Source organism: Suillus paluster (genome assembly GCF_016628075.1).
Source record: "Suillus paluster strain FC165 chromosome Unknown EDB91scaffold_39, whole genome shotgun sequence".
In the NCBI taxonomy this organism is placed as follows: Eukaryota; Fungi; Basidiomycota; class Agaricomycetes; order Boletales; family Suillaceae; genus Suillus; species Suillus paluster.
Window position 1 is genome coordinate 1 of NW_024537599.1, and position 22,275 is coordinate 22,275.

General features: G+C 46.1%; 9 protein-coding genes across 9 annotated transcripts; 6 read left to right on the plus strand and 3 right to left on the minus strand.

Moving 5' to 3' along the window:
- Positions 1-361: 361 nt before the first annotated feature.
- EDB91DRAFT_1083355 (uncharacterized protein) lies at positions 362-772 on the plus strand (the record flags this gene model as incomplete). Its single annotated transcript, XM_041315615.1, has 1 exon — positions 362-772. One exon carries the CDS (start codon positions 362-364, stop codon positions 770-772), a length of 411 nt encoding a protein of 136 aa, XP_041175573.1.
- Positions 773-2,202: 1,430 nt separating this feature from the next.
- EDB91DRAFT_1083356 (uncharacterized protein) lies at positions 2,203-5,093 on the minus strand (the record flags this gene model as incomplete). Its single annotated transcript, XM_041315616.1, has 8 exons — positions 2,203-2,217; positions 2,268-2,923; positions 3,271-3,607; positions 3,744-4,168; positions 4,231-4,263; positions 4,409-4,748; positions 4,798-4,903; positions 4,963-5,093. 8 exons carry the CDS (start codon positions 5,091-5,093, stop codon positions 2,203-2,205), a joined length of 2,043 nt encoding a protein of 680 aa, XP_041175574.1.
- Positions 5,094-6,437: 1,344 nt separating this feature from the next.
- On the minus strand, positions 6,438-9,243 carry EDB91DRAFT_1083357 (uncharacterized protein; the record flags this gene model as incomplete). Its single annotated transcript, XM_041315617.1, has 5 exons — positions 6,438-6,609; positions 6,804-6,874; positions 7,081-7,542; positions 7,599-7,747; positions 7,806-9,243. 5 exons carry the CDS (start codon positions 9,241-9,243, stop codon positions 6,438-6,440), a joined length of 2,292 nt encoding a protein of 763 aa, XP_041175575.1.
- A 932-nt stretch (positions 9,244-10,175) lies between these two features.
- On the plus strand, positions 10,176-10,768 carry EDB91DRAFT_1055671 (uncharacterized protein; the record flags this gene model as incomplete). The annotated part of the gene is made up of 3 exons (XM_041313944.1): positions 10,176-10,475; positions 10,528-10,620; positions 10,667-10,768. 3 exons carry the CDS (start codon positions 10,176-10,178, stop codon positions 10,766-10,768), a joined length of 495 nt encoding a protein of 164 aa, XP_041175576.1.
- Positions 10,769-11,211: 443 nt separating this feature from the next.
- EDB91DRAFT_1250004 (uncharacterized protein) lies at positions 11,212-11,968 on the minus strand (the record flags this gene model as incomplete). Its single annotated transcript, XM_041323169.1, has 4 exons — positions 11,212-11,256; positions 11,310-11,582; positions 11,634-11,735; positions 11,783-11,968. The coding sequence occupies 4 exons, from the start codon at positions 11,966-11,968 to the stop codon at positions 11,212-11,214; spliced, it is 606 nt and encodes a 201-aa protein (XP_041175577.1).
- A 193-nt stretch (positions 11,969-12,161) lies between these two features.
- On the plus strand, positions 12,162-13,776 carry EDB91DRAFT_1250005 (WD40-repeat-containing domain protein; the record flags this gene model as incomplete). Its single annotated transcript, XM_041323170.1, has 9 exons — positions 12,162-12,245; positions 12,296-12,349; positions 12,421-12,612; positions 12,667-12,799; positions 12,851-12,965; positions 13,014-13,073; positions 13,125-13,395; positions 13,443-13,532; positions 13,579-13,776. 9 exons carry the CDS (start codon positions 12,162-12,164, stop codon positions 13,774-13,776), a joined length of 1,197 nt encoding a protein of 398 aa, XP_041175578.1.
- A 771-nt stretch (positions 13,777-14,547) lies between these two features.
- On the plus strand, positions 14,548-16,716 carry EDB91DRAFT_1250006 (uncharacterized protein; the record flags this gene model as incomplete). The annotated part of the gene is made up of 7 exons (XM_041323171.1): positions 14,548-14,814; positions 14,865-14,999; positions 15,050-15,184; positions 15,236-15,286; positions 15,678-15,795; positions 15,859-16,523; positions 16,570-16,716. The coding sequence occupies 7 exons, from the start codon at positions 14,548-14,550 to the stop codon at positions 16,714-16,716; spliced, it is 1,518 nt and encodes a 505-aa protein (XP_041175579.1).
- A 399-nt stretch (positions 16,717-17,115) lies between these two features.
- Positions 17,116-18,628, plus strand: EDB91DRAFT_1142248 (uncharacterized protein; the record flags this gene model as incomplete). Its single annotated transcript, XM_041319040.1, has 10 exons — positions 17,116-17,139; positions 17,189-17,213; positions 17,273-17,335; positions 17,391-17,488; positions 17,606-17,610; positions 17,784-17,858; positions 17,908-17,959; positions 18,011-18,038; positions 18,090-18,329; positions 18,386-18,628. Coding segments are annotated over 10 exons (853 nt in total), but the record flags the coding sequence as incomplete, so codon positions are not given.
- A 165-nt stretch (positions 18,629-18,793) lies between these two features.
- On the plus strand, positions 18,794-22,101 carry EDB91DRAFT_1142251 (uncharacterized protein; the record flags this gene model as incomplete). Its single annotated transcript, XM_041319041.1, has 11 exons — positions 18,794-18,800; positions 18,990-19,017; positions 19,071-19,362; positions 19,477-20,077; positions 20,196-20,287; positions 20,388-20,445; positions 20,500-20,742; positions 20,783-20,835; positions 20,896-20,988; positions 21,037-21,168; positions 21,225-22,101. The coding sequence occupies 11 exons, from the start codon at positions 18,794-18,796 to the stop codon at positions 21,981-21,983; spliced, it is 2,358 nt and encodes a 785-aa protein (XP_041175581.1). The 3' UTR covers positions 21,984-22,101.
- Between the last annotated feature and the right edge of the window lie 174 nt (positions 22,102-22,275).

Below are 22,275 nucleotides of genomic sequence, written 5' to 3' on the forward strand. Positions count from 1 at the left end.
ATTTGTGTTTTGAAGAAAATCGAAGTGGATCTTGTCCCATGGCCAACTTATTGGTGCTGGAGGCTAGTTTTGTGGTTGGCTCTAAAGGTCAGATCACCACATAAAGTTCTGGAATGCAGTATGCAGGAGTAAATAGATGTGTCATAAGCTATAAATTAAGCACACAACACACCCACTCCAATAAATATCTCTTCAAATGTACTCAAATTTGCTTCAAAATGACAACTTTAAAATCCATGAATGAATGCTATTGTCAAATCTGTTAAGTGTCCTAATATTTACTCACATGTATGCCAGCAGTATGTCTCTCCATGCAGACCATAAAAGGAAGTAAGAATTCATTCCTAGGCCGGCCAGCCACATGCCACATACTACAGAAATGGACAGGCCTGCTGGGCCAGATGCCCACATGATAGCGGCCAACCCCTTCCTGCAGACTGTAAGGGGGGGCTGGCCCAGCAAGAATTCATTCATAGGCTGGCCGGCCACATACCAACATACTACAGAAATGGACAGGCCTGCTGGGCCAGATGCTCACATGATGGTGGCCGGCCCCTTCCTGCAGACCGTAAGGGGGCACTGGCCTACTCAGCCAGATATGAGAAGCAAGCCAGCCGGTCCCTTCCCACAGGCTGCTACTGTGGGCTGGCCCTGTGAGCAACAATTGTTCCCTAGGCCGGCCGACACCCTGCCACATATTGCAGAGGCAGGCTGGCCTACTGTGGCAGAAACCAGCAGCACAGCGGCCGGCCACCCCATACAGCCTGCATGACCAGGCCTACCCACATGTCAACCACAGCCTGGATATGTATATAGGTAGTGCCTGCAAGGATCTGCATCACCGGCCTACACAGATACTGCAGAGATATCATTCTGTATATAGGACACCGGCCTGCACAGGCTCTGCATGACCGGCCTATACAGGCAGTGCATTGGCCGGCTGGGTGTCCTGTACACCTGGTTTTGCAGGTCAATGTACATGTCTCATCAACAGGTTATGCAGTACATATGACTGAAGGGTCTGGTGGACCACAGTGAGTGGACATGAAACATTGAATTGAGAGAATAAGAGATAGATCGCAGGTGTTCTTTGATCTGGCCGTTGAGGAAACAGTCTGCGAGGTCAATCGCAATTAGAGGCCATATGAAGACACTTATGGATACAAATTGACCTAGGATCATCGTGAGCTGCGAACAACTTCAGAGAAGTGGACAAACCTTCAGTAAGGCAGCAACACCGACAATAAATTGGGGTTAACACATAACGATGGCCTTGTTGTTTTTAAAGACTACAATAACATTGAGATTGATGCCACGCAAAGTGTAAAGTATACAATATTACTACTACGTTAAGTCTACATGATAGAAAAAGAAAGTCTGTGAAATAAGGTTTCGAGTCCTAAGTAGTGAATGGGAGAATCAGACTCCGCCGGAGGTACCCGAAGCGGCTGAGTGGCTGAGTGGCTGAGTGGTTGAGCAGCTGCTGGCAAGTTCTGTTGGAGTTTCGACTGACTCGAATTCACTATTTAGGCAGCGAATCCCTGTTTCATTGTTTTCTTTCCTCCTATCACAGTCGTTCACAATCATTATGTTAATCTTTTTACTTATGCAGACTGTAGAATTGTAGACTCATAGACTTATATATCTTAAATTTCAGTTTGGCTGCGTAGTAGTTTTGTAAACTTTTGTAGTGTTGGTTCTGGTCTCCAACTGCATTTCGAAATGTTGTGTAAGTCTTGAAAGACACTAAAGTTGCCGTTCGGTGATAAAGATATATCAAAGTTCAAGATAGATCATGCAGACCGAAAGGAAACGTTGAAATCTCCCGTCAAGCCTCACAGAACGTCCCTCCCTCCTGGTACCAACCATATATTGGCACGTATGTACTACGTCCCTTGCCCCTATCACTTTCCTTATCCAAAAATTTACAGGGTCCAAAGTCACTTAGTGACTCTGACACTATCAAACCAACTACATCCCGCCAGCAATTGATTCACGCAGCTGATTGGCATCTGCGCACTGCTAAATATATGATCTCATGGCGGTAAGCTCATATTTACTTGCTCAAGTTCATCTAATGAGTTATGCCTGAACACGCTAGGTCTATTTGACGCACGCTGCTTGACACTATTTTATCGTTTATCATGCGCTATCAGCGTACAGTCATGTTTACAGTATGTACCAGATCTGAGTACCAACTTATCATGTGCCAAAGTCCTACCAGGTAAGTTAGTACAGTAACAATCATGAATTTGCCAACAGCTCACCCTGTTCATCGGTTTAAGTACCAATTCAGATGTTCCCCACTGCATTGACACAGCGTGACAAAATCCCCTTGTGCACACCGGAATGATATCCAACTGGCTATTATAAGCACTACTCCATATCTGCGCGCCAAAGTCACTGTAGGCTAGAAAGGGGTCTTTGTACCCCGCAGGCACTGGTAAGTAACCTCGGATTGTGATGTAGTAAACCCGATCATGATCTTGCCCTACAAAGAACATGTGTTCAATGACACCAGGGACCCATTTTTCCGATGTCTTGAAGAACATGCAACTATCCAGAGCGGAATAGTTGCAGCTGCAATATTGCAACCCTCCTATGTTCAGCCGTTTATACTCCGTGATGCGGTCGCTCCCATAGAGGTGAGTCATCCCTGTCTTGTCCCAGGTGTGTCGGAGGACATCGGACATAGGGGCCTTGATGATATTGGCGTCGTCGTGAGAGACATATGGGATTGATTCCATAGCTGTGCATAGGATGCCGGTGTCTGTACAAAATATTCCTTCTGTGAAAGGAGCGCAGCATTGCTGCAGAATATCAGCTGCTTTGTTGATAATATTGGGTGCCCCAGGCTCTTGAAGCATTGCCTTCACACTTGCAGCGATGCAGAATGTCTCTAGCATAGTTCTTTCCATTTCCCCTGTAAAGCCTTGTTCAATTTTTCTCTTCATATTTCCGTTCTATGCTCACCAGTTTTGTGATTCGTAATGGTCTTCTGCAGGCCTCCAATTATCCTTTCGAAGGGAAACATCCACCAGCCATGCATGGGTCCATATCTCAAAAGGAACTTGTGTAGGTGGAGGCATGCGTGGTGGTTGGGATGGAAAGAATAGCCTGGAACGACATCTCGAATGCATTCCAGGTAGGCCTTCATGTATTTCCTGTATTGCTGAGCGTGGTGTGTCAATGTTATATGTGACGTTCCCCATTGTATTGCCATCACCAGCAGCATAGTGCTGTGAGCTAACTTCTGCCTCCGTTCTCCACCACCACCATATTCCGCCCCCCAAAGTTTTACTAGAGTCACTGGTAAGTCGAATTCAATTGCCGAACGCCATTGCTCTGCCTTGAGCTTGCCGTGCTCTGCATCTCCAAGGTTTTTTGGCGGCCCCCGGTGCCATGAAGGTCGCTTGATGCCGCTTAGTTCTGCTTGAATTGTATTAATCTCCTCGTCTGTCAGGGCTTCGGTAAATACGCCTTTCTGGTCATTTTGTTCTTCTACATCGGCCGCATACTCCTTCACCAATTCCTCCATGACAAATGCTTCGGTATCCACTTCCATCTGATCCTTGTCATTCCTTGGGACATTGTGGGTGGGTTTGGCCTATTGACTTATCAATCAGGTTTCTGACGGGTAAAAATGGACAGTGCACCAAAGGTGCTTTGACCATCTTCTTTTTAGTGGTACGACCCTTGCTCGACAACGTTACCCCTGCCTCTCAGACAAGAGCTTGAAGGACAGGCAGCCGTAAGCGGGTCATGGCGGAGGTGGTGGGTTTCGACTCCAAGACTGCTCTGCCCTTGTCTAAATCCTTTGGATCGAAAGCTCTGATTTCTGGCTTTCTAATTGCCTTGCTCGCCTGTTTGTCTATAGCGATGAAGTTTCTGAAATGGTGTTGCACCACCCCCAGGAAGAGGTTGTGCATGCCGTCGATGACAATGAACCGCACTGGATCCCAGTAAGGCAGTCGTAGAAGCTCAGACCACCTCACTCCGTGTCGTGCAAAGACCTTATTGCGTTCTGACTTTGTTTCCGCATTTTTCCATTCTTCTGCAGCTGCCCTGTGTTCCTCGCACGTACGTTGCTCCCATGTGTCATAGTTGAAGTTCGCAATGTCTGACTTGTTCTGCCAGCAAAGTCCACACATCTGATTCGCAGTGGGACCTGCACGTCCCGCAAGTTTGCGAGCGGCTGGTAGATCATTGACAGCTACTGCAATAACAGACCTTGAAAGTCTCTCTTCAGGATGCTCAAGTGTCCTGGTAAACCACGTCCCGTCTTTCCAAGACGGTAGGAAGAATTCGATTACTGGACGAAGGAAATGATTTATCTCTTCAAGAGCTGGTTCTCTAGGTCCGGGGATAATGCCAACCAAGTACATGTTTTTGGGTCTATATCGCAGACTGGGTGGGAGGTTCAGTAGCCCCATTGCAATCAACCCAACTGATTTCTTCTTGCCAGAGGTCTTATTTCTGTGAGGGTTGAACCAATCTGTCGAGAGACTCCACGCTAATCTCAGGTCCCTTCTCTTCAACCCATCCATGAATGGTTTCCTGTCAGGACCTAATATATCCTGCATCACAGTGCCATCCTTGATATCCCACAGGTGATACTTTTCGTTTATCATCGTTCCACGGTCCATGGCTTCTTCTATTCCAGGCCGACCAAGCAAGCTGGCAAGGAAAGCATTGAAATCTTGAACAACGTATGGGCGCACGGGCGCCCATGATTTTCGCCCTTCGTCCTTCGTACATTTCATCAACAACTGACCGCACGGCATGCTACCTCAGTACTTCGTATAGGTGCAGCGTTCCGGGTATGGGGATTTTTTTCTTGTGGTTACGGGCGGATACGTGCACGAACATCTTGTGCAAGTAGCGAACATCCAAGTAATTGGTTCTAGGTCGAATGTTTTGCAGACGGTATGAATATTGGAAGGGATGGCCGGACCAGTGGACTTTCCAAGCGTGGTCTCGAGGAGAAGGTTCAAAAGCCCGAGAACTGCATTGCACCATGGCCTGGTAACGTGTCCGAAAACATTCAGGATTAAGGCAATAAGCATGGTCAGGAGTATGGCGGGGGTTGGCATTGTGGAATCTTCGTCTGAAATTAGGTTCTGGTTATGATTTAGTATGCATTCCCATTTATCCAATATCTCTCACCTGTGTTGACGGTTGTTGATGCACTATTCAGGTCTTCCTTCGTTCTATGACCCACCACATCCACGATACTCCCCACCGCCTCTCTGATCTCATGCAATGATTGAAGAGATGCATGCTGCAATTGTTCATTACAAACATCGTCATCTACTCGCATAGCTCTTACCTCCTCCTGCGCTTTTTCCATCCAATTATACTCATCAGTAAGCATTGTTAGGACCTGTTGTCCGTCAGCTGAGTCAAGTTGATTCACAGCATCGGTCACGCCCTGAAGACGAGCGTGCATCTCAAAATCAAGGAGGTAAAGCCTGCGGTAATCTTCCGATGCTTGATCCTGAATTTCTGCTGAACGCTCCCTTGCAGCTCTGGTGGTATCATCTAATGCGCATCAGCTGTCAACCTGGATTGCTTCAGTAACGTGCCCGTCCTGTGTCCTGTCTTCCAGTGTTAATTGGAAGATGCTTCTGACAAGGTCCTTGTCATCCTATTCCTCTACTTGTTAACTGAATGCATGCGTTAGATTACATCGTGTTGTGTGACCTACCCCTGAATTTGGCCTTTCCAACATCATTGGGTTATCTTCCTGGCGTCGAAGGTGGAGATATAATTTGGACACTTAAAGAAGATATCAATGATTCATTCGGTTTTGTAGTGAACGCAAGGTCACTATTGATTGAGAATTCTTTTCATTCAATGCGTCTCCTTCACAAAATTCCCTTGTATTTTTACAACAATTTATGTCACACGACCAAAAAACCGGATCTCACTAAATTCTCTTGTAGTTGTTTTAATTCGTACGTCACATGACAACTGAAAACCGGATCGGGTTGATGTTAATGTTAGCAATTTGGTTGTTTTAACGACTTTGTAAACCTATTGTGTTGTAGTATGATTGATATTGTAAGCTCGAAGGAGGAGGGAGGGGGAGTATGCCACATGTGTTCGAGTCCTGCAGGTGGCCGTGAGACTGGGAGTAATGAGTAATGAGTCGAAGCCAAAATGTGGTGCAGGGGACGACACTGAATGACTGCTACTAGTAGCGTTGATATTAGACGCGTTGATATTAGGCGTGGAGTCCTTGCTGAGTGGCGCCCGGTTGCACGATCCTGTAGAGTCTGGAAAGAAACATGTGGGGTCTTATTAAATATGCTGATTCATTGAAGCACAGATTATCCTGAATCTCACCTGATGAGCCTCTGCTGCTGCCCTATAGCTCTTATATGTTCCTCCTTGAACTCCAGCAAGGGCTTCTTGAATCTGCGACTCACGCTGGATCATTTTTCTTGGAGTTGGGGTATGGGCACCCCTGCCCTGAGCATGCCCCATGCGCCGTTCCGAGTCAAGACGAGCACAAATGCTAATGGTGAATGGTTCGGCAGATCTGAAACTCCGCTACGGCAGACTTGGCTCGGTGACAAGTAGACGTGATTTTTGGCTCTGTCACACCTGAACAAGGATGTCAATCATTTCTCGACCAATTTCAATTATTCAACTTCGCAGTAGTGTATTATAAGTGGACAAAATATGATTTGAAGCAGAGTTGAGTGAGATATTGCAAAGTGTCCGAACTAGTGGTTGACCGAAGTTGTGATTCTCGAGGCGTTGGCCCTGCTGAGAGATAATGCTACTTTGGTGCATACCTATGACGTATCTCCAGCTGGGTCTCAACAAGTTGTACTCTAACACTCGTCAAATTCGCATAACAGTAGGACTACTCTTACTATAAAGCATGTAATTCTAGTCCTGTGATGACAGCAAAAGATTGTGAAAGTATGACTCGTAGAATGAAAATATTGATGTATCAGACACACAGACTGGAGGGAGAGAACAAGAATATTGCGATCTTGTCATCGGAACCATGTTCCGGCTCATACAACCAAAATTTGACTCGGATGTCAATAATGAGGCTCGAAGAACTTCCTCTGGAGGATGGGGCTCATCAACTGCTGCATGAGATACCCATGTGTTGAGGAGCCCCTCGATCTCCTCATGAGTAACACCACCACGTGTCTGATCGGCATCAGCATCAAGAAATTTGTAGTGCCATGCCTGAACTAGATCCCTGACTCCACCAAAGTAAGTTGTCATGCGATTCATCAGCTCCTTGTCGCACTGCGGCACGAGCACCAACCCCGATTTATATGGAGTGGTGGTGGCACCCATGCCCTCAAGGACTTCACCCCACCGGTCCGCCTTCCTCGGGTCTGTTCTACTGCCCTTTGGCCCATCGAACGAGGTAACGAATTCGATGAAAATGTAGAATAGGGACTTGAGATCATCACTAGCAGTATGTTTGACCATCACATTTCCCCAACCCTTGGCTCTCGCAATTGCAGTTATTGCATAGAGAAGGCGGATAGACATGTATGGCACGGTGCCCTTCCAACAATGAGATTAGCCCCTTATATTATATTAAACGCCGAACTTCGACTCACGGTACCAGGTGAACGAACACTAGTGCTGCCTTGCGTGATGATCTGGGTGTGGTCAAAATTGATGAAGAAGCCACATCCTTCATGAATAATTAGGTTGTTGGGGCTAAGGTCTCCGTGTAGGACTTTCTTCCTGATCATTGCCTTGTGTGCTAAAAAAAATCAATGTAAAGATTAAGCTTAATTCGAACAGTCAAAGAAGAAACCCACTGACTATGAGGTCTCGAAAAGCGCTTATTAGCTCTCGTTTAGTCGAAAATGTCGACAGTGGCTCTCCACAAGGGGTCAAAAGCATGCGTTGGTGATATTTACAGCGAAATTCAGGACTGAATTTCCTGTGGCGGTTATGGATGCGCAATGTAGAGTCGGGCTCTCCCTCGTACTCAACATCCCAAGTGGCAACGAGAGTAACTACATTAGGAATGCCCCGGACCATCTCAAGAACCTTTTCTTCATGATCTTTCTTTGCCTCATCCACCCAACAATCCTTTAGTGCATATTCAACTCCATCCTTATCCCAAACGTGATAGCAAATAGTCCCGTGAGAGAAAAGACCCTGGCTTCTCCACAAAATAGCGATGATCAATAATTTCTGCTTCTCCTTGTCCTCTATCCAGCCGATCGCCTGGTCCCCCACTTCGCATTGTGTTTGCTTGCAGGACTTGTTGCACATGTGCATGGTGGGATCCATGCCATGGGCTTTACTGTTCCCCAGTGACATGGTGTTTAACATGTCGACCAGATGCGTTGGGTTTGCTGTGATTAGGATGGGACATGTAATGATCAGGCCTGAGCGGTCCATGTAATGGGCACGAAGATGTTTTGCTGCTAGGCTGAATAAGACGACAAACCGATGCCAGGGCTGTTCTCGCATCATGAGATAACCTTTGGTGATCAGCCCCTTAAACAACGGTATGTCATGGTTTGTGCCAAGATCAGATTCAGTGATCTCAACACATGTGAGGACGTGTACCCAGCTTTTCGGTTGAACATCGCGATGAAGGACTAAGCCAAGCCTTTGGATGTTGGTCGCGTCCAAAATAGGAGCAAGGCAGAACTCCGGTGACCACTGTCGAGGCAGGTGTTCGAGATATTTGGGCTCGAAAGGGAAGATAGATGAACGTTGAGGGCAAGTTAGATATGAGATGTGCATGGCTGTATAGATGGTGTTGAAAAGAAGCGCCCATTTTGGTTCTCGTGTGTGCACCTGCGGAGGCAGTTTTCTCGCCGGACTTGTTGGGTAGAATTCTTGGGAGCCCCAGCTCTCAAAACTGGTGTCAGGTGTGGATGAAGAATCCTCGTCCGCTGTCCTAAACACCTCCATTCCAGTGTCATCCTGCACCTGCTTCAGCTTCTTTGCTTTCTTCACCCCCCGTAATGTATTAAATTTCCACTTCTGACCGACGAGAATAGGCGCTCCAGTGGTGTAGGTGATTTTCTCGATAGTTGATATGTCAAGACTCGATTTCAGGACAATGTGATCCATGAGAGAAGGAGTAGTGGCAGGGAGATCGATTTCTTCCCATAGGACATTACCTTCAAGACCTTTGTCCAAGAGTTTGTCCATATGTGACTGGTGGGGGGGTGAGGTGAATGCACTCAATGAGTTGAACGTTGGCAAGATGACAGATGTTGAGGTGCTCGTCATGGTGGTGGGAAGATGAAGCGCAGCGGCTCATCATCAAGATCTATATGTAGATATCAGTTTTTCTTCATTCATAAAGCGCGTCATCATACCGGATATCAAGATATGCCAGATAAGAGCCTATGCCATTTGAGGAAATAATAATATGTACAACTATATGTATAAGTTGATTATATTTAGTAACAGCTAAGTCCACGTACATGTATAGTGGGAGAGAAAGAAGGTACATCAAGTGTTGTATTTGATAAGTAGTGAATCAGAATCAGACTCAGCAAGCTCCGCCGGAATACGCAAAGTCTAACTAATAACTAATTATACGAGTCTACACATTTTCAAATTCAACAATTAGCAATAAGTGCAGAAGCAATATTAAGTGCACGATACGGCTGTAGACAAGAAATGCATACGACGCCCAGCTTAATCTTAGGCTCCAGTCTAACGAAGCCAACACAGATGCAACATTCCGTTAGGGTGGATTACAATAGGAGAAAGAAAATCAATGAAACAAGGATTCACTGCCTAAGTAGTGAATTAGACCCAGTCGAAGCTCCGACGGAACTTGCCGGCAGCTGCTCAACCACTCAGCCACTCAGCCACTCAGCCGCTTCGGATACCTCCAGCAGAGTTTGATTCTCCCATTCACTACTTAAGCCTCGAAACATTGTCACACTCGAGCTTTCCCTTTTGACGATCATGTTTATTTTGCGTAGCATTAATGTTAATGTAGTCCTTGTTCCTTGAAAACAACAAGGCTGTCGTTATGAATGTCATAACCAATTACCAAAATTGTATGTAACTACAAGGTAGTGACTTTGACTGCAACTAACTGCATTCCGTCAGCATCAGGATGTGCACATCGCCAAAATATATAATGTCCTATTGATCATAATGGTAAGCTCATTGTTTCTGGCTCAACAAGTTCATCTAACTGAGCTATGCCTAAAGCTGCTAAATTGCGGTACTGTCGCCACTTCAAGCCACTCACCATTCATTGCGAGTTCCCCCCTGAATGCAACTACACCCCTCCACCGTTGACACAACATCAACTGTTTTCACGCAACACAGACTCATCAACCTCTGATGCCGCACAACCAATTACACCAGTGGCTCAGTTACCCATCCCTCTGCCAGCGAAGATTCTGAAACCGCGAGGAGACATCTCCCGTATCAGTCGAGGAGGATATAATTTACAGGAGGCACTTGGCTGGCCTGCCTCTGAATATGAAGAAACTCGTGTGTGTGTCCTTGTAGCTGTTGTATCTTGTCTGTTTAATTTTTTCCATGCAGGCTTTTGTTTCACAACTAGCCTGTGAATATCTAAAAGTCAACAAGTCCTGGAGGCTCCAAGCACAGCCCAGATTAGCCATTGTGTATGCAGAGGTAGGTATCAGTCTGGTCAACGGTATTGGTTACTCATCTCCGGTAGGTGCAGAAACGATATCCTATCCTTGAATGTTATGATGGAAGTTGGGTTGTTGGCAATATGCTCCGTATATATTTGAAAAATAGTTGTAGCTGTGATACTTAGGCATGTGAAATACCTGACAATACCAAGCAATCTCCTCAGGTTGAAAGAATATATAAAGCAGGTTGGTAAGTCAATTGATTGCCGTCGTCATTGATCTACTCTTACCAGATCAATAGATGAGATTTGATCGATGTGGAGCACATGTCTTGTAACAAACAAATGATAAATCTTCATTCATTATTTGCAGCAACCATATTGACACTATTGTACAGGGGTACCAGTAGACTTTTAGATGTTCGAATAATCAGTCTGGAAACTGTCCCGGCATTGTGGCAGGATACCCTTCCTTTACATTAGGAATGATGGTGCTCTGGAAGGTTCGTGAACTCACCTGTCTTATGGATGATACCTGGAATTGATGACTTTGTAGTTAGTGCAGTTCCGATAGATAGCAGGCCGCATTTCACTCTGTGGGGGATGATAAAATTGACTCCATTGAGGAATCATTGTGCAACCTCACGTGAGATGAGGTAGCCCTGTTGAAGCTTCTATAATGACAACATTATTCATACAAATTAATATTGCCAATAATCCGCCTTACACTATGTTTTCCAGCTTGGGCTTGGTCCAAACCTGCGTCAGGCAGCATGATATCATCAACATCTACGTCTAGCAATGCAGCTTGGAGTGCAATGTACATGCGCTCACATAACTGGTCAGTATTGGCATGATCCCTCTTGCAGTGATTATTGATATACTTGTTAATGCCTTTGTGCAGGCTACAAACAAGTTTCCTTTTTTTCGGCGACTGGTACTGGTACTGCCGGGCCTCACTGCAGTTCATCATCGGAATGATGGCCAGGGGTCCGATCTCCTTTACTTTACAGTAAGTTGCAGTGTTGACAGGTGGTGAGGAGTTACTAACCTCGTTATTTGCCATTGCGCTGTCTACACAGCCATATGTTCCACTCCCTGCACTGATAGGCAGGTTGAGATCGAGATCCATAGCAGATCCCATCCACACGTCCTGGAAATGTTTAGCAGGCAGGAATTGTAGGTAATTAACTTACTTACTTTGTCGTCTTCACATTGTCGAAGCTCACGCTCATAGGACTTTATCGATGCCTTGATACCCCATTCCATTTCCTGCATCTCGTATGCATTCACGGTTCCCATGAGGGAGCGCAGTGTAGGTCTGCCATACGGGTTGAACCATGTATTGATAGCGCTGTGTTTGCGAGAAGGTATTTTTGATGCCATGAGTTTCGTGGCTTGAGTTACTTACTTCCTGATTTAAAAGTAGGCCGGGCAGTCTTTATCAAACAATTAATGATCTCGTCACCGATCAAGTCAAAATCCCCCCTATCAAACTCTAAATCTGTAAGCTCCTCCCATTTCCGTGGTGAATGGACAATTGGCCAATTGTCGACGATGCTTTTTGTTTACAAACTTCATGATCACTTTGGCTGCCGGTGCTATGCGCATGGTTAAATACGACCAATTTGTCTCCTACGTGTCTCAATATTCGATCATGGATGTAAGTCCTTCAAGTTCAGTTAAGTTATATTTTTGTTGATGGCAAAGTAGTTTTCTAGCAAATATACTCTCACTCGCCACACTAAGGCAGTCAACGTATTGGCTGTGAGTATACATGGAGCATTGCTCCTTACTGGAGGTAATCAGTCTATCTCTCTCACTTAACTTGTACTAAGAGCAAGATAGGCAATGATAGTTGCATAGTTGTATGGAGCTTGGTATCCAGTGAAATGATTCAAGAAATCTTTACACCGGCAGCAGGTTATATCAGTGCCATTATCTGGATGGACGTTAACAATCATGGTGAAACAACATTTGCTTTCGGGGCTTCAGATGGCAACATTCAAGTATATGAAAGGAGCAATGATGTAAGTGATAGGGATATCGTTATTGCTCTCACTGATGACGGTCGATCACCTCAGGCACTGTTCACATTCCAGAGCACCACCATGGGCCACTCAGATGTGGTGGAGTCGCTTGCTTGGGATCCTGTTCATCGGCGTCTGGCAAGTGCTGCTGGTGGTCGCCCACATCTTTGGAACCTGACACCAGACAGTGGGCTGCCTACCCGTCAGTTATTGCATGGTGTTGATTTTTTTTGGTCAGAAACCCTCGCGACCATCACCTCGCAGCCTGAGAAACAGTTGTACGTTGCCCGCACAGTTCACTTCTACGACAACGGTGCTTCCCTCCTAGTGTCATATCTGGAAAGTGGTGAAATGTCAGCTGCCCATTCCATTCTTGATTTCACTCTAACCCTTATATTCAGATTCTGCTATTCTATCAAACCTTGGGATCTAAAGTGGCACAAGAAGGTGCAAGGAAGAATGTAAGTGGGGGTTTTGTTTCGCGTATCGTGTTATTCACGCATATGCTGCAGTGGCAATGCTGTTCTTGAGGGCAGTTTTCTGCTCATGAGTAATCTCAAAGACAGGGTGGATAAATACACCATTCCTACCCTCCAGCGCGTACAGTCCTATAACCATGTGATCCTTCGCAATGTTCCTCTGCAAATCTCCGTTGCTCGGCAGGCGGGACTTATTTTTGTTGGTGGTGATGATGGATTTGCTTGTGTATTTGATTACAGCACAGGGACATACCGAGGACAGTTGGCACACGGGAATCGGGGTGATCAGATCATCCCCATCACAGTAAGTCAGCCGAACTTGATATATATGTACCATACTCACAATAGCAGTCGCATGAAGGGCGGGCTGGGTGCACTGTTGTTACTGGCAGCTGCTTTAATGGGCATAGTAGCATGAAGGTCTGGGAGGAGGGCAAATCGGTATGATTGAATATCCATTACGGCGGCAATATCTAATCAACTTCAGGTGTCAATGGAGGACAACACAACATCTCCTTCACCTCCTTCAACCTTTGCAGGAACTTCTCCAACAATGCAGCTTGTTCGGTTTGCTATTATCTGCATGCTCGTAAACATTGCCATACACGCCCTCCATTCAGGCACATTGTCAGAACTTTACCTGCTGTTTCATGACAGTGTAGTCGATGGTATCCGGGCCTATTAGTCACATTGCTTGACTTTATTTTATGATATACTATGGGGTCTGAGTACGGCCAATATTGTTTACGATGTTCAACTATCCAATTCAGCTATCCCTCTTCCGAAGTTGCTGTACACTAGTAAATCCGATTTGATCTTGCCCTGCTCTCCCCCTTGTATCTTCAATCGTGATCACGGGTGTAATGCAGTTAGGCTTGATTTTACTTTTCATGCCAAGCGAAATAATTGTTATATACCAGGCACATTTGCATGCAAGTTGCTGTTCGGCGCCGAACACCAGACAACCCATGATTTTTTTCGTAGCAAGTGTATGTCATCCAACAACACTTGTTTGGACTTGGTAGGATAGGAGTTTGGAGTTTGGACTGGTGAGTCGACCCACATGATATCAAAGAGTCTAGACTGATGCACTGTCACCTCATCCAAGATAAACTATTGTTCGCTAGGATAGATAGGAGTTTAGACTCGTGAGCTGACACATATGATATCTTGTTTGGACTTATGCACTGTCACCTCGTCCAGGATAAACTATTGTTCACTAGGATAGATAGGAGTTTGGACTCGTCAGTCGACCGTGATAGTATTGTTTGACTATTTGACTTTATATTTTTCAGCGATACCCTCACAACACATTGCATCCATTTGCTCATTTGATTTTTTAGTTCATTTCAGTCGGTGTGGGAGTAGGCCTATTGTCTAGCTTGTGAGTGGGCAACTCGCAACTTGCAATAAATATGTTGCATAATTCCGTGTCATTCCCCATCATCCTCTAGCCATGGTTGCCACACAGGCTCTCAGATCTGTTTCACCTGTACGCGTCGTTTCATATGCGAAAACTGAATCATTGTTAGCCCCTGTAATTTCAAAATCGAAGGCCATTGATGATTCTCTCGAAAACTTCATACTGCCATGTGAGAAGAAGTGCAGATTCCCTGCAGCACGTTCGAAATGTAAAGCAGATGAAGAAATCCCACATGGCTCCCTCCCTCCCAGTCCCAAGAAGCATTCCCTCTCCTGTTCATATGCGATTGCTGACCTTACAGTGAGTCTAACCTTTCCCTAGTCTTCATGCCTCATGCTCCTCAATTATAGACTGCGGATCTGCCGCATAAAATTCCTCAAGGGCATTCGAAACGCAAAGAATATGGAGACACGCCAGATGGTTCCTTCCCTCCCAGTTACAAGAGGCGTACCCTCTCCCGTTCATATGCGATTGCTGACCTTACAGTGAGTTTAACCTTTCCCTAGTCTTCATGCCTCATGCTCCTCAATTATAGACTGCGGATCTGCCGCATAAAATTCCTCAAGAGCATTCAAAACGCAAAGCATATGGAGACATGCTAGATGGTTCCTTCCCTCCCAGTTTCAAAAGGCATACCCTCTCCCGTTCATATGTGATTGCCGATCTCACTGTGAGTTTAATCATTCACCAGTCTTCCATGCCATGCCTCATTCGTTTTCAGGCTCACTCAGCAACTGAAGAGCGCAGCGTAGATCCCGTCCTTTTTTTGCACGTAAGTCAATCCTGAATCTTGAGGTGTTTTTAAACAAAATACCTGTCTTTTGCAGGGGATGCCGTCGCCTGTAGCTTTGACTGGACGAACCACTTTTTCGTATTGGCCCTTTCCAAACGAGCTTGTATTGATGATCTTCCAACATCTGCCTGTGACAGACCTGCGGTCAATCACACACGTGTCCTGCCTCTCAAAGGACCTTGCCGCACCCCTATATCTGCATTCTGCAGGCTTACATGTCGAGCAGACATGGTTGCGCGTCAACGCTCAGACCTGCCTAGCTCTTCCATTGTACACTTGAACAACTTCTTTCTGCGCTCCTCGGTTTCTGCATTGTGACCTCCATGGTACTGGTGACCATGACCTGACAGCACTCAAGATATTCTTACAGTCCTTGAAAGGTGTTCAGAGTAAACCTATGTCATCGATTATGTGCTTCGACGCCCCCCCAGGAGTAGATCTGGCATCTTTATTCCAGCTCATCAAGGATTTAGATTGCTCCAGTTTCAGTTAGTCAAGCAGTGATGCAGACCACCCATGTACGGTTGTACCTGCTCCTGTCTCTGGATCAGACCCAAGCGCAGTATCTAGTCTTCGGCGATTGTCGGTGGACTTGCCCATGTTTTTCTCCCCATGCGTCGCCTCACTCACCCTCGCAACCTTGCAGGACTCCCCATTAACCGACCTCTCACTCACTTACACTGGATTGAGCAGCATTCAGTGGGCTGCATTGCTGCGGAACGTCCACCTCCCGCTGCTTCAAATGTTGACAGTTGACATTGAGTGCCCCCCCAACGTTCTCGCTGAATTTTTGATCCGCCATCAGAATGTTGGCCAATTGTGGATTCATCTGGGGTCGACTCTTTCGCCGAAACTACCAAATCATGCCTTACAGAAGGTATCAAGACAGACATTGCAGCACATCCCCAATTCCCATCTACTACACCTGAATGTTCTTGGCGGCCCGCCTTGCTATCTTGTTTCCCTGCTAGCCATAATTCATTCAGCCCCTTGTATTCGAAACCTCAGCCTTCAGTTTGGGGAAAATTTGACTTCTAACCACTTGTCGGCCGTTCTAGACGTTACTCAACATTTCACGAGTATCCAGGCACTGCAGTTGAGCTTTTTCGACGCTTCCCATACTGCCAGCCACTTTAATGTCCCGTACGATGGCCGCACTGTACCTTCGAAACACCTAACAATTTCTGTGTGTGGCCCTTATCCAGACGCTCTCCTCGTGAGTTCCCTTTAATGTACATATATTAGCACTCATCCTCATGTAGTTCCGCTGCCATCCTTGGCTCGACGCCTTCCATGAGCTGGAAAGCGTTGAACTTCAGGCCAAATGCACGAGTTCATTCGAGAAGCTTGCAGAGCTCTTTTCTCGTACGGACAATCCTTTTCAGCTGAAAATTAGCAGTGACTGGTAATTCATACATCTACAATATTAAAGCACAACTTACCAGCAGCTCAGTGCCTATTCCATCCATATATGTTATCATATCACATATACTATATACCCTCTGTCAATCATATATTTTGGTCAGAATCCCAAATGTCTACATTGATTCTACATTTACAGCTATTTCCAAATCGATAGACCAGATTCCATTTGCACGACTCACTGCTTTTGTTTACTTTCAGAGTGGTTAGTCAGATCACAGCTTCGGGATTAAACATTATCACATCCACCACTGCCAACAGACTCGACGCATACCTGAGTCTGTCAAACAACAATGGGCAACGATGTCTGCACATGACATCGAGAGCCTGAGACACAATCATTGACCATCATTCAAGTTTGCAAATTTCAAATGTTCACCACAATTGATGGACGGGGTGAAAGCTGCAAAGTACGCTCCTCACAAAGTTTATTTTATAAACCTACTAAGGTATCCCCAGGAGATGTAAAATCACAGACAAATCTGTTCCAAATGCTCTTGCCCAGCTCCCAGAGTTCGCTGAGGACTCAAAAATGTACCAAAGCTTGACTGGATGATGAACCAGAAAAAGGTGGAAGTGCAAGACGTATTGGCACGCAATCCGACCGTACGTTTCACATTCCTACAATTGATGATTGGTCTATTAAACAGATGATGATCAGACTACGTGTACACTTCGGTTATTCTTGAGCTACACAGTTTCTGGGCAGGCGTGGCAAACTGGCAAAGCTGCTGAGGGAGTAAACTTCAAGACGGGGCAGTGAATTCCAGCATGGTCCCTGAAGGTCGAAGGGCGATTACTAGAGGCACGTCTATTTCAGCGAGCATCAATGCATTGCTTTGACGCCTATGAAGCTTCCAAATCAATGTGCATGAGACAGGGTTCTGCCTCGGAAATTCTCGACTCTCATAAAATGAATGATTGTCGAGCTTGACCATGACCCTACCTTGTATCCAGATGGGAACATTGTCTAGTTCTTACTTGTCTTTTCAGTGGCCTCGAGTTCCAGCCATTCAGTCGCCTCTAGATGGGTTCATCATAAGGTGAACTGGAGACCAGCCAATGAAAGTGCGTTTCATCATATATCTCGAGCAGACACCAGAGCGGTATAAAGTGGCTCCAGACTTGGGTATGTCTTGTGTATCTTCATGAATTCTAAACTTGATGCCACCTTTCAGGTAACGTCTTGGGCATCAAAGAGGAGAGTCGTGTTGGCATCATCCAGGCTATGTGGAATTATATCAAAATACACGGCCTGCAAGATAAAACTGATTGTTGAAGAATACATGCTGACGATTATTTGAGACCGGTAAGTTGATTCTGTTGACTCTTCACTATCATACCAATTGTATGATTGCAGATCTGTGGCGGAGAAGGCATCATGTTCCACCAACAACCAGAGCCAGTCAATCGATATTTGATGCCTCCAGGACCTGTAATCATTCATTACTCCATCAACCCAGCACGGATACCCCCAGAGCACCATTCTGCATGGGATATTGAGATCAAGATGGAGGACACCAACTTGAAGAACCCCATCATGGTGATGATGCAGTCAAGTAAAGATAGCATGTCCGACCTCACCAAGTTAGATGACGAGGTAAATGTCCACTCCCTCAGGTCTGACTCCCTTTCTCTAATATCGGTGAAATGCAGATCACGCTGTTAGCACAATCACTACATAACTCACACATGAAGCAGCAATTCCTTCAAAGTTTTGCCAACGACCCAGCGAATTTCATACAGACGTGGCTGGCGTCGCAGTCTCGCGACTTGGAAAGTGTGCTTGGAAGTGGACTGAGTGAGGGTGCTACTATCCATGCTGAGGAGTTGCATAGGAGTGATTTCTTCAGGCTACCCTGGGTTGAGGAAGCCGTCGCTGTCTACGAGGGTATGTAGAGTTTCCAATTCCATGCTATGCGCGGCAGCGTTGTGCAGTGCGCACCTTATTTTTTTTGACTCCAAAGTCAGACTACTCGAAATGAATACACAATAAAGAGTACAATGGAGTGCCGTCCCGTTGCAAGGGTATTACGAAGGCACATTTCTTTCATTCTTACCGTCATGGCCAGTAAGCAGGCAAGTACTTTTGTTAATTACTTTTGACCTTTTTATGAACGTGTTATTCATGTTATAGCTCGGGAAATTGAGGCAGGTTAGTCACCGAGAGATGAGGTTGTGCTGTGTTGTGTCCAAATGGTAAGTGGTGGTATCACCTCATGCTCTCCGTAATAACCATTTACACTTGTTGTATTCTTAGGCAGCTTGGCTACTGGACAGGGGACCCGGTACGCACTACATAACTCTCGTTAGTGTTCATTGTCTTGATTTTTGCACCAAGCTTTGTCCTGGTGGCAACTGAGCATCTTCATCAGCAGATAGCCAGCATGAGTGGATGTATTCGGCAATTAGAAGACGCTCTTGGATCCCTTCAGTCACAGCATTCGACAGAACCCCATCCTCTTCTTCGCGACGACCTTCATGGTGTGGATCAAAAGGACGAATATGGCATTGTTGCTGGAGATAGCACTGCAGAACTGTTGAATCCTCCAGAGATCCTGGACGCATTTGGAACGCTTTCCATCACTGATCATGGCATATCATGGTTTTTCGGCCCCACAGGCGGATCTGAAGTGAGTGTTCTATCCTTTACTCAGTGAAAGACATACTTATCGCCCCCGGTAGTGCTTGTTGATGGTGCGTATCTTACTTCATGTTGGGCTATGCTCATGCAGACTTCCTATTAGGCGGATAAAGTTCCACCAGAGACTGCAGATGCATCTAGTCTAGAATCCGGAAGAGACTCAAGGAGCCCTGGATTACCGCAAGAATTTAGGATGTTTTCGCAGGCGTTCCCTTTCACCCCCATGGGTCCGGTAGCAGCTGTTCAGGAATTGATAGAAAGTCATCTGCCACCTTTGGAATGGGCCAAGTACCTTGCGCAGACTTATCTCAAACAAGCTGGCTGGCTGTTTTGCAGTGTGTCTCAGGATCAAGTGATGGAAGAGTTACTTCCGATATATTACTCAAATGGCCCTGTGCCACCATCAGACGAAACCAAAGGAGCTCATGACCTTGGTCTTCCTTTACTTGTTTTTGCCGTTGGAGCTCTCATGGACCTTGTGCAGGAACCGTCCAATGCTGAGGCTGAACACTATCATCAACTTGCCCATGCTGCCATCTGTTTGTGGCCGGTCTTGGAAAAGCCCTCCCTAATTACTATTCAGGCGCTTCATCTGTTGAGTATCTACAATGCTATGAGTGGCAATGAACTTGCGGCCAAAGAGACCAGCATGGAAACGACATGGTCATTGCTTATCCTTGCTGCTCATCTTTCCCAAACCATGCGTAGTCTTTCCATTCATGTGATTCTCACTTAAATGAGAGCTTGATCTAGATTGGTCTTCATACATTTATACATTTCTGTCAAGGAACAATCTAATCTCACTCGGCTTCTGCACCCAAGATTGGGATAGTGCAAAGTGGGGTCTTCCTGCCAAAGTCGTGCAAAAACGGCGCATTCTCTTTTGGGATCTCTTTGTTGCTGATGCCTGGAATGTAAATGCAGCTTGGCTTCTCTTCCTTACATTGGTTTCATTGACATTCCCAAACATAGAGCTTAAACACCAGATGCCCACCGAGTTTTTCCTTAGCTTAGATAGACTGCCGTTTCCCAGACAGCGGGGGTGACGGAGAACTTGGCCATCAAGCAGAATGTGAGTCTTCAAGTTTGTTTGCTCGTCTTTACCCAATGAACCTTTTCAGTATAGTCGCATTATGGGGAATCAGGTATGCGGCCGAGTGTGTCGCAGAGGTCGCCACTCGTACCTTGACAGCTGAAGCACCGAGTTATGCGGTAATCATGGAAATTGATCGTAAATTTCGCAAGTTTCCGATCCCGGATCCTGCAGCTCTAATCGCCTCTTCGGCGTCCAGTACCTCGCCACCACCAATTTCTGAGGAACCATCTTGTGATGTCTCACTCTCGGGAAACTTGTTATTAGACTGCCCTTGTACACCGACTGGCTATTGTGTGACTAACCTGTTGCTTAGTACTACTTTACATTCATCGCAGTTTCTTTGCGCAGGCTATCATTGAAAACCCTGTGAATCCGTAAAAGAGTGCCTACGTGCCATCATTTTTGGCTGCTTACCGGGCGACTCAGACGATACTGCGAACCGTCCAACAAGCTTTTCAGGAATATCCTAGTCTCTGTGCTTGCTTTTGGACTGTCTGGACCTTTGCATTTTCTTCTGCCGTAGGCATTTTTTGGTCTCAATGTCGATCACGACTGATAGTCCAACAGATCGTCTTTGGGACAATTGTCACTCGAGGCCCACGGTCTCCACTGGCGTCTAATGCTATGAAGGAATTGGATGATGCCTGCCTTCTTTTCTCAAGGGCAGCTGCACATAGCAGATGTGCTGCTCAAGCCTTGGTCAGTGCTTATTGCCATCACGCTTGTTACACTATGTAATGGATCGGTTGTCGCAGCCAATGCTTACGAAACTGAGTGAGAACGCGCACATACCCCTCACTGCTGCTCAGCATGAACAGCCATCACAACAGCTTGGTCAGCAATGGAGCGTGAAAGTAGAGCAAGATGATGATGAACTCGACATCTTTGCTGGAAGAACTAGATTCATGTCGGCGAAGCGACCTTCAGGTCTACCTGCAGACTACCCGGAGGCTTCTTCTAGCAGCAGCACATATCTAGAAGCTAGTTCCACTGAGCAGCAAACTGCCAAATTATATCGCCCGAAATCTTCAACTGACTGGACTCAGTCAGCTTCGAACCGTGGTGGTCGTTATGATATGCATCACTCTGATGATCTCCCTGCACCTAGTGCAAGCACCAGCATTCCAACCCACCTATGGCGACAGCCCCAGAGTTCTGATTATACATATCCTCCCCAGCATCATGTCTCCCATTCAGCTGCATTGCATGTACACCAAGCGCACCATGCTCCTGCACCTGTTGTGGGGTCATCCACCTATCACTGGGCCCCAGCAAGCGAATCCTCGCAGCAATATAGTCAGACTCCACTTACAGCTCCGCCCCCCCAGGCGCACGCTTTTCACCAATACAGTTCGTCTTCTGTGGCCTCATACCATGGCCAACATAGTCGGCCACTACCTTCGGAACTCGCTGGACTCGGCTTGGTATCACAGGATTCAAGACTTGATGAATGTCGGACGTCCTTTATGCGGGAATCAGGTTATTTTGATGGGGTTGGGTACAGAACGCAGTGACAAACTGTTCTCGGGTGACTACTTTTTCTATTCATATGTCATTATACATTTTTTATCACTTTTCTTGCTTATTCGATCATCGTTGTCACCTCTCCATCTTTCTCGACAAGCTCGGCCCTCAAAACAGAAAACACATAAAATGTGTTGAGCTGTACGTACAAAAGTCAGACCATGGACGATTCAGGAAGACAGGGAAGACCTAGTAAGAGTTCCTTCTATGCCCACTAGCTGGAAATTGATAGTTGCTATGCGCACAGTGACTGTCATAACTCACAAGCTCATTGTCTGCTTG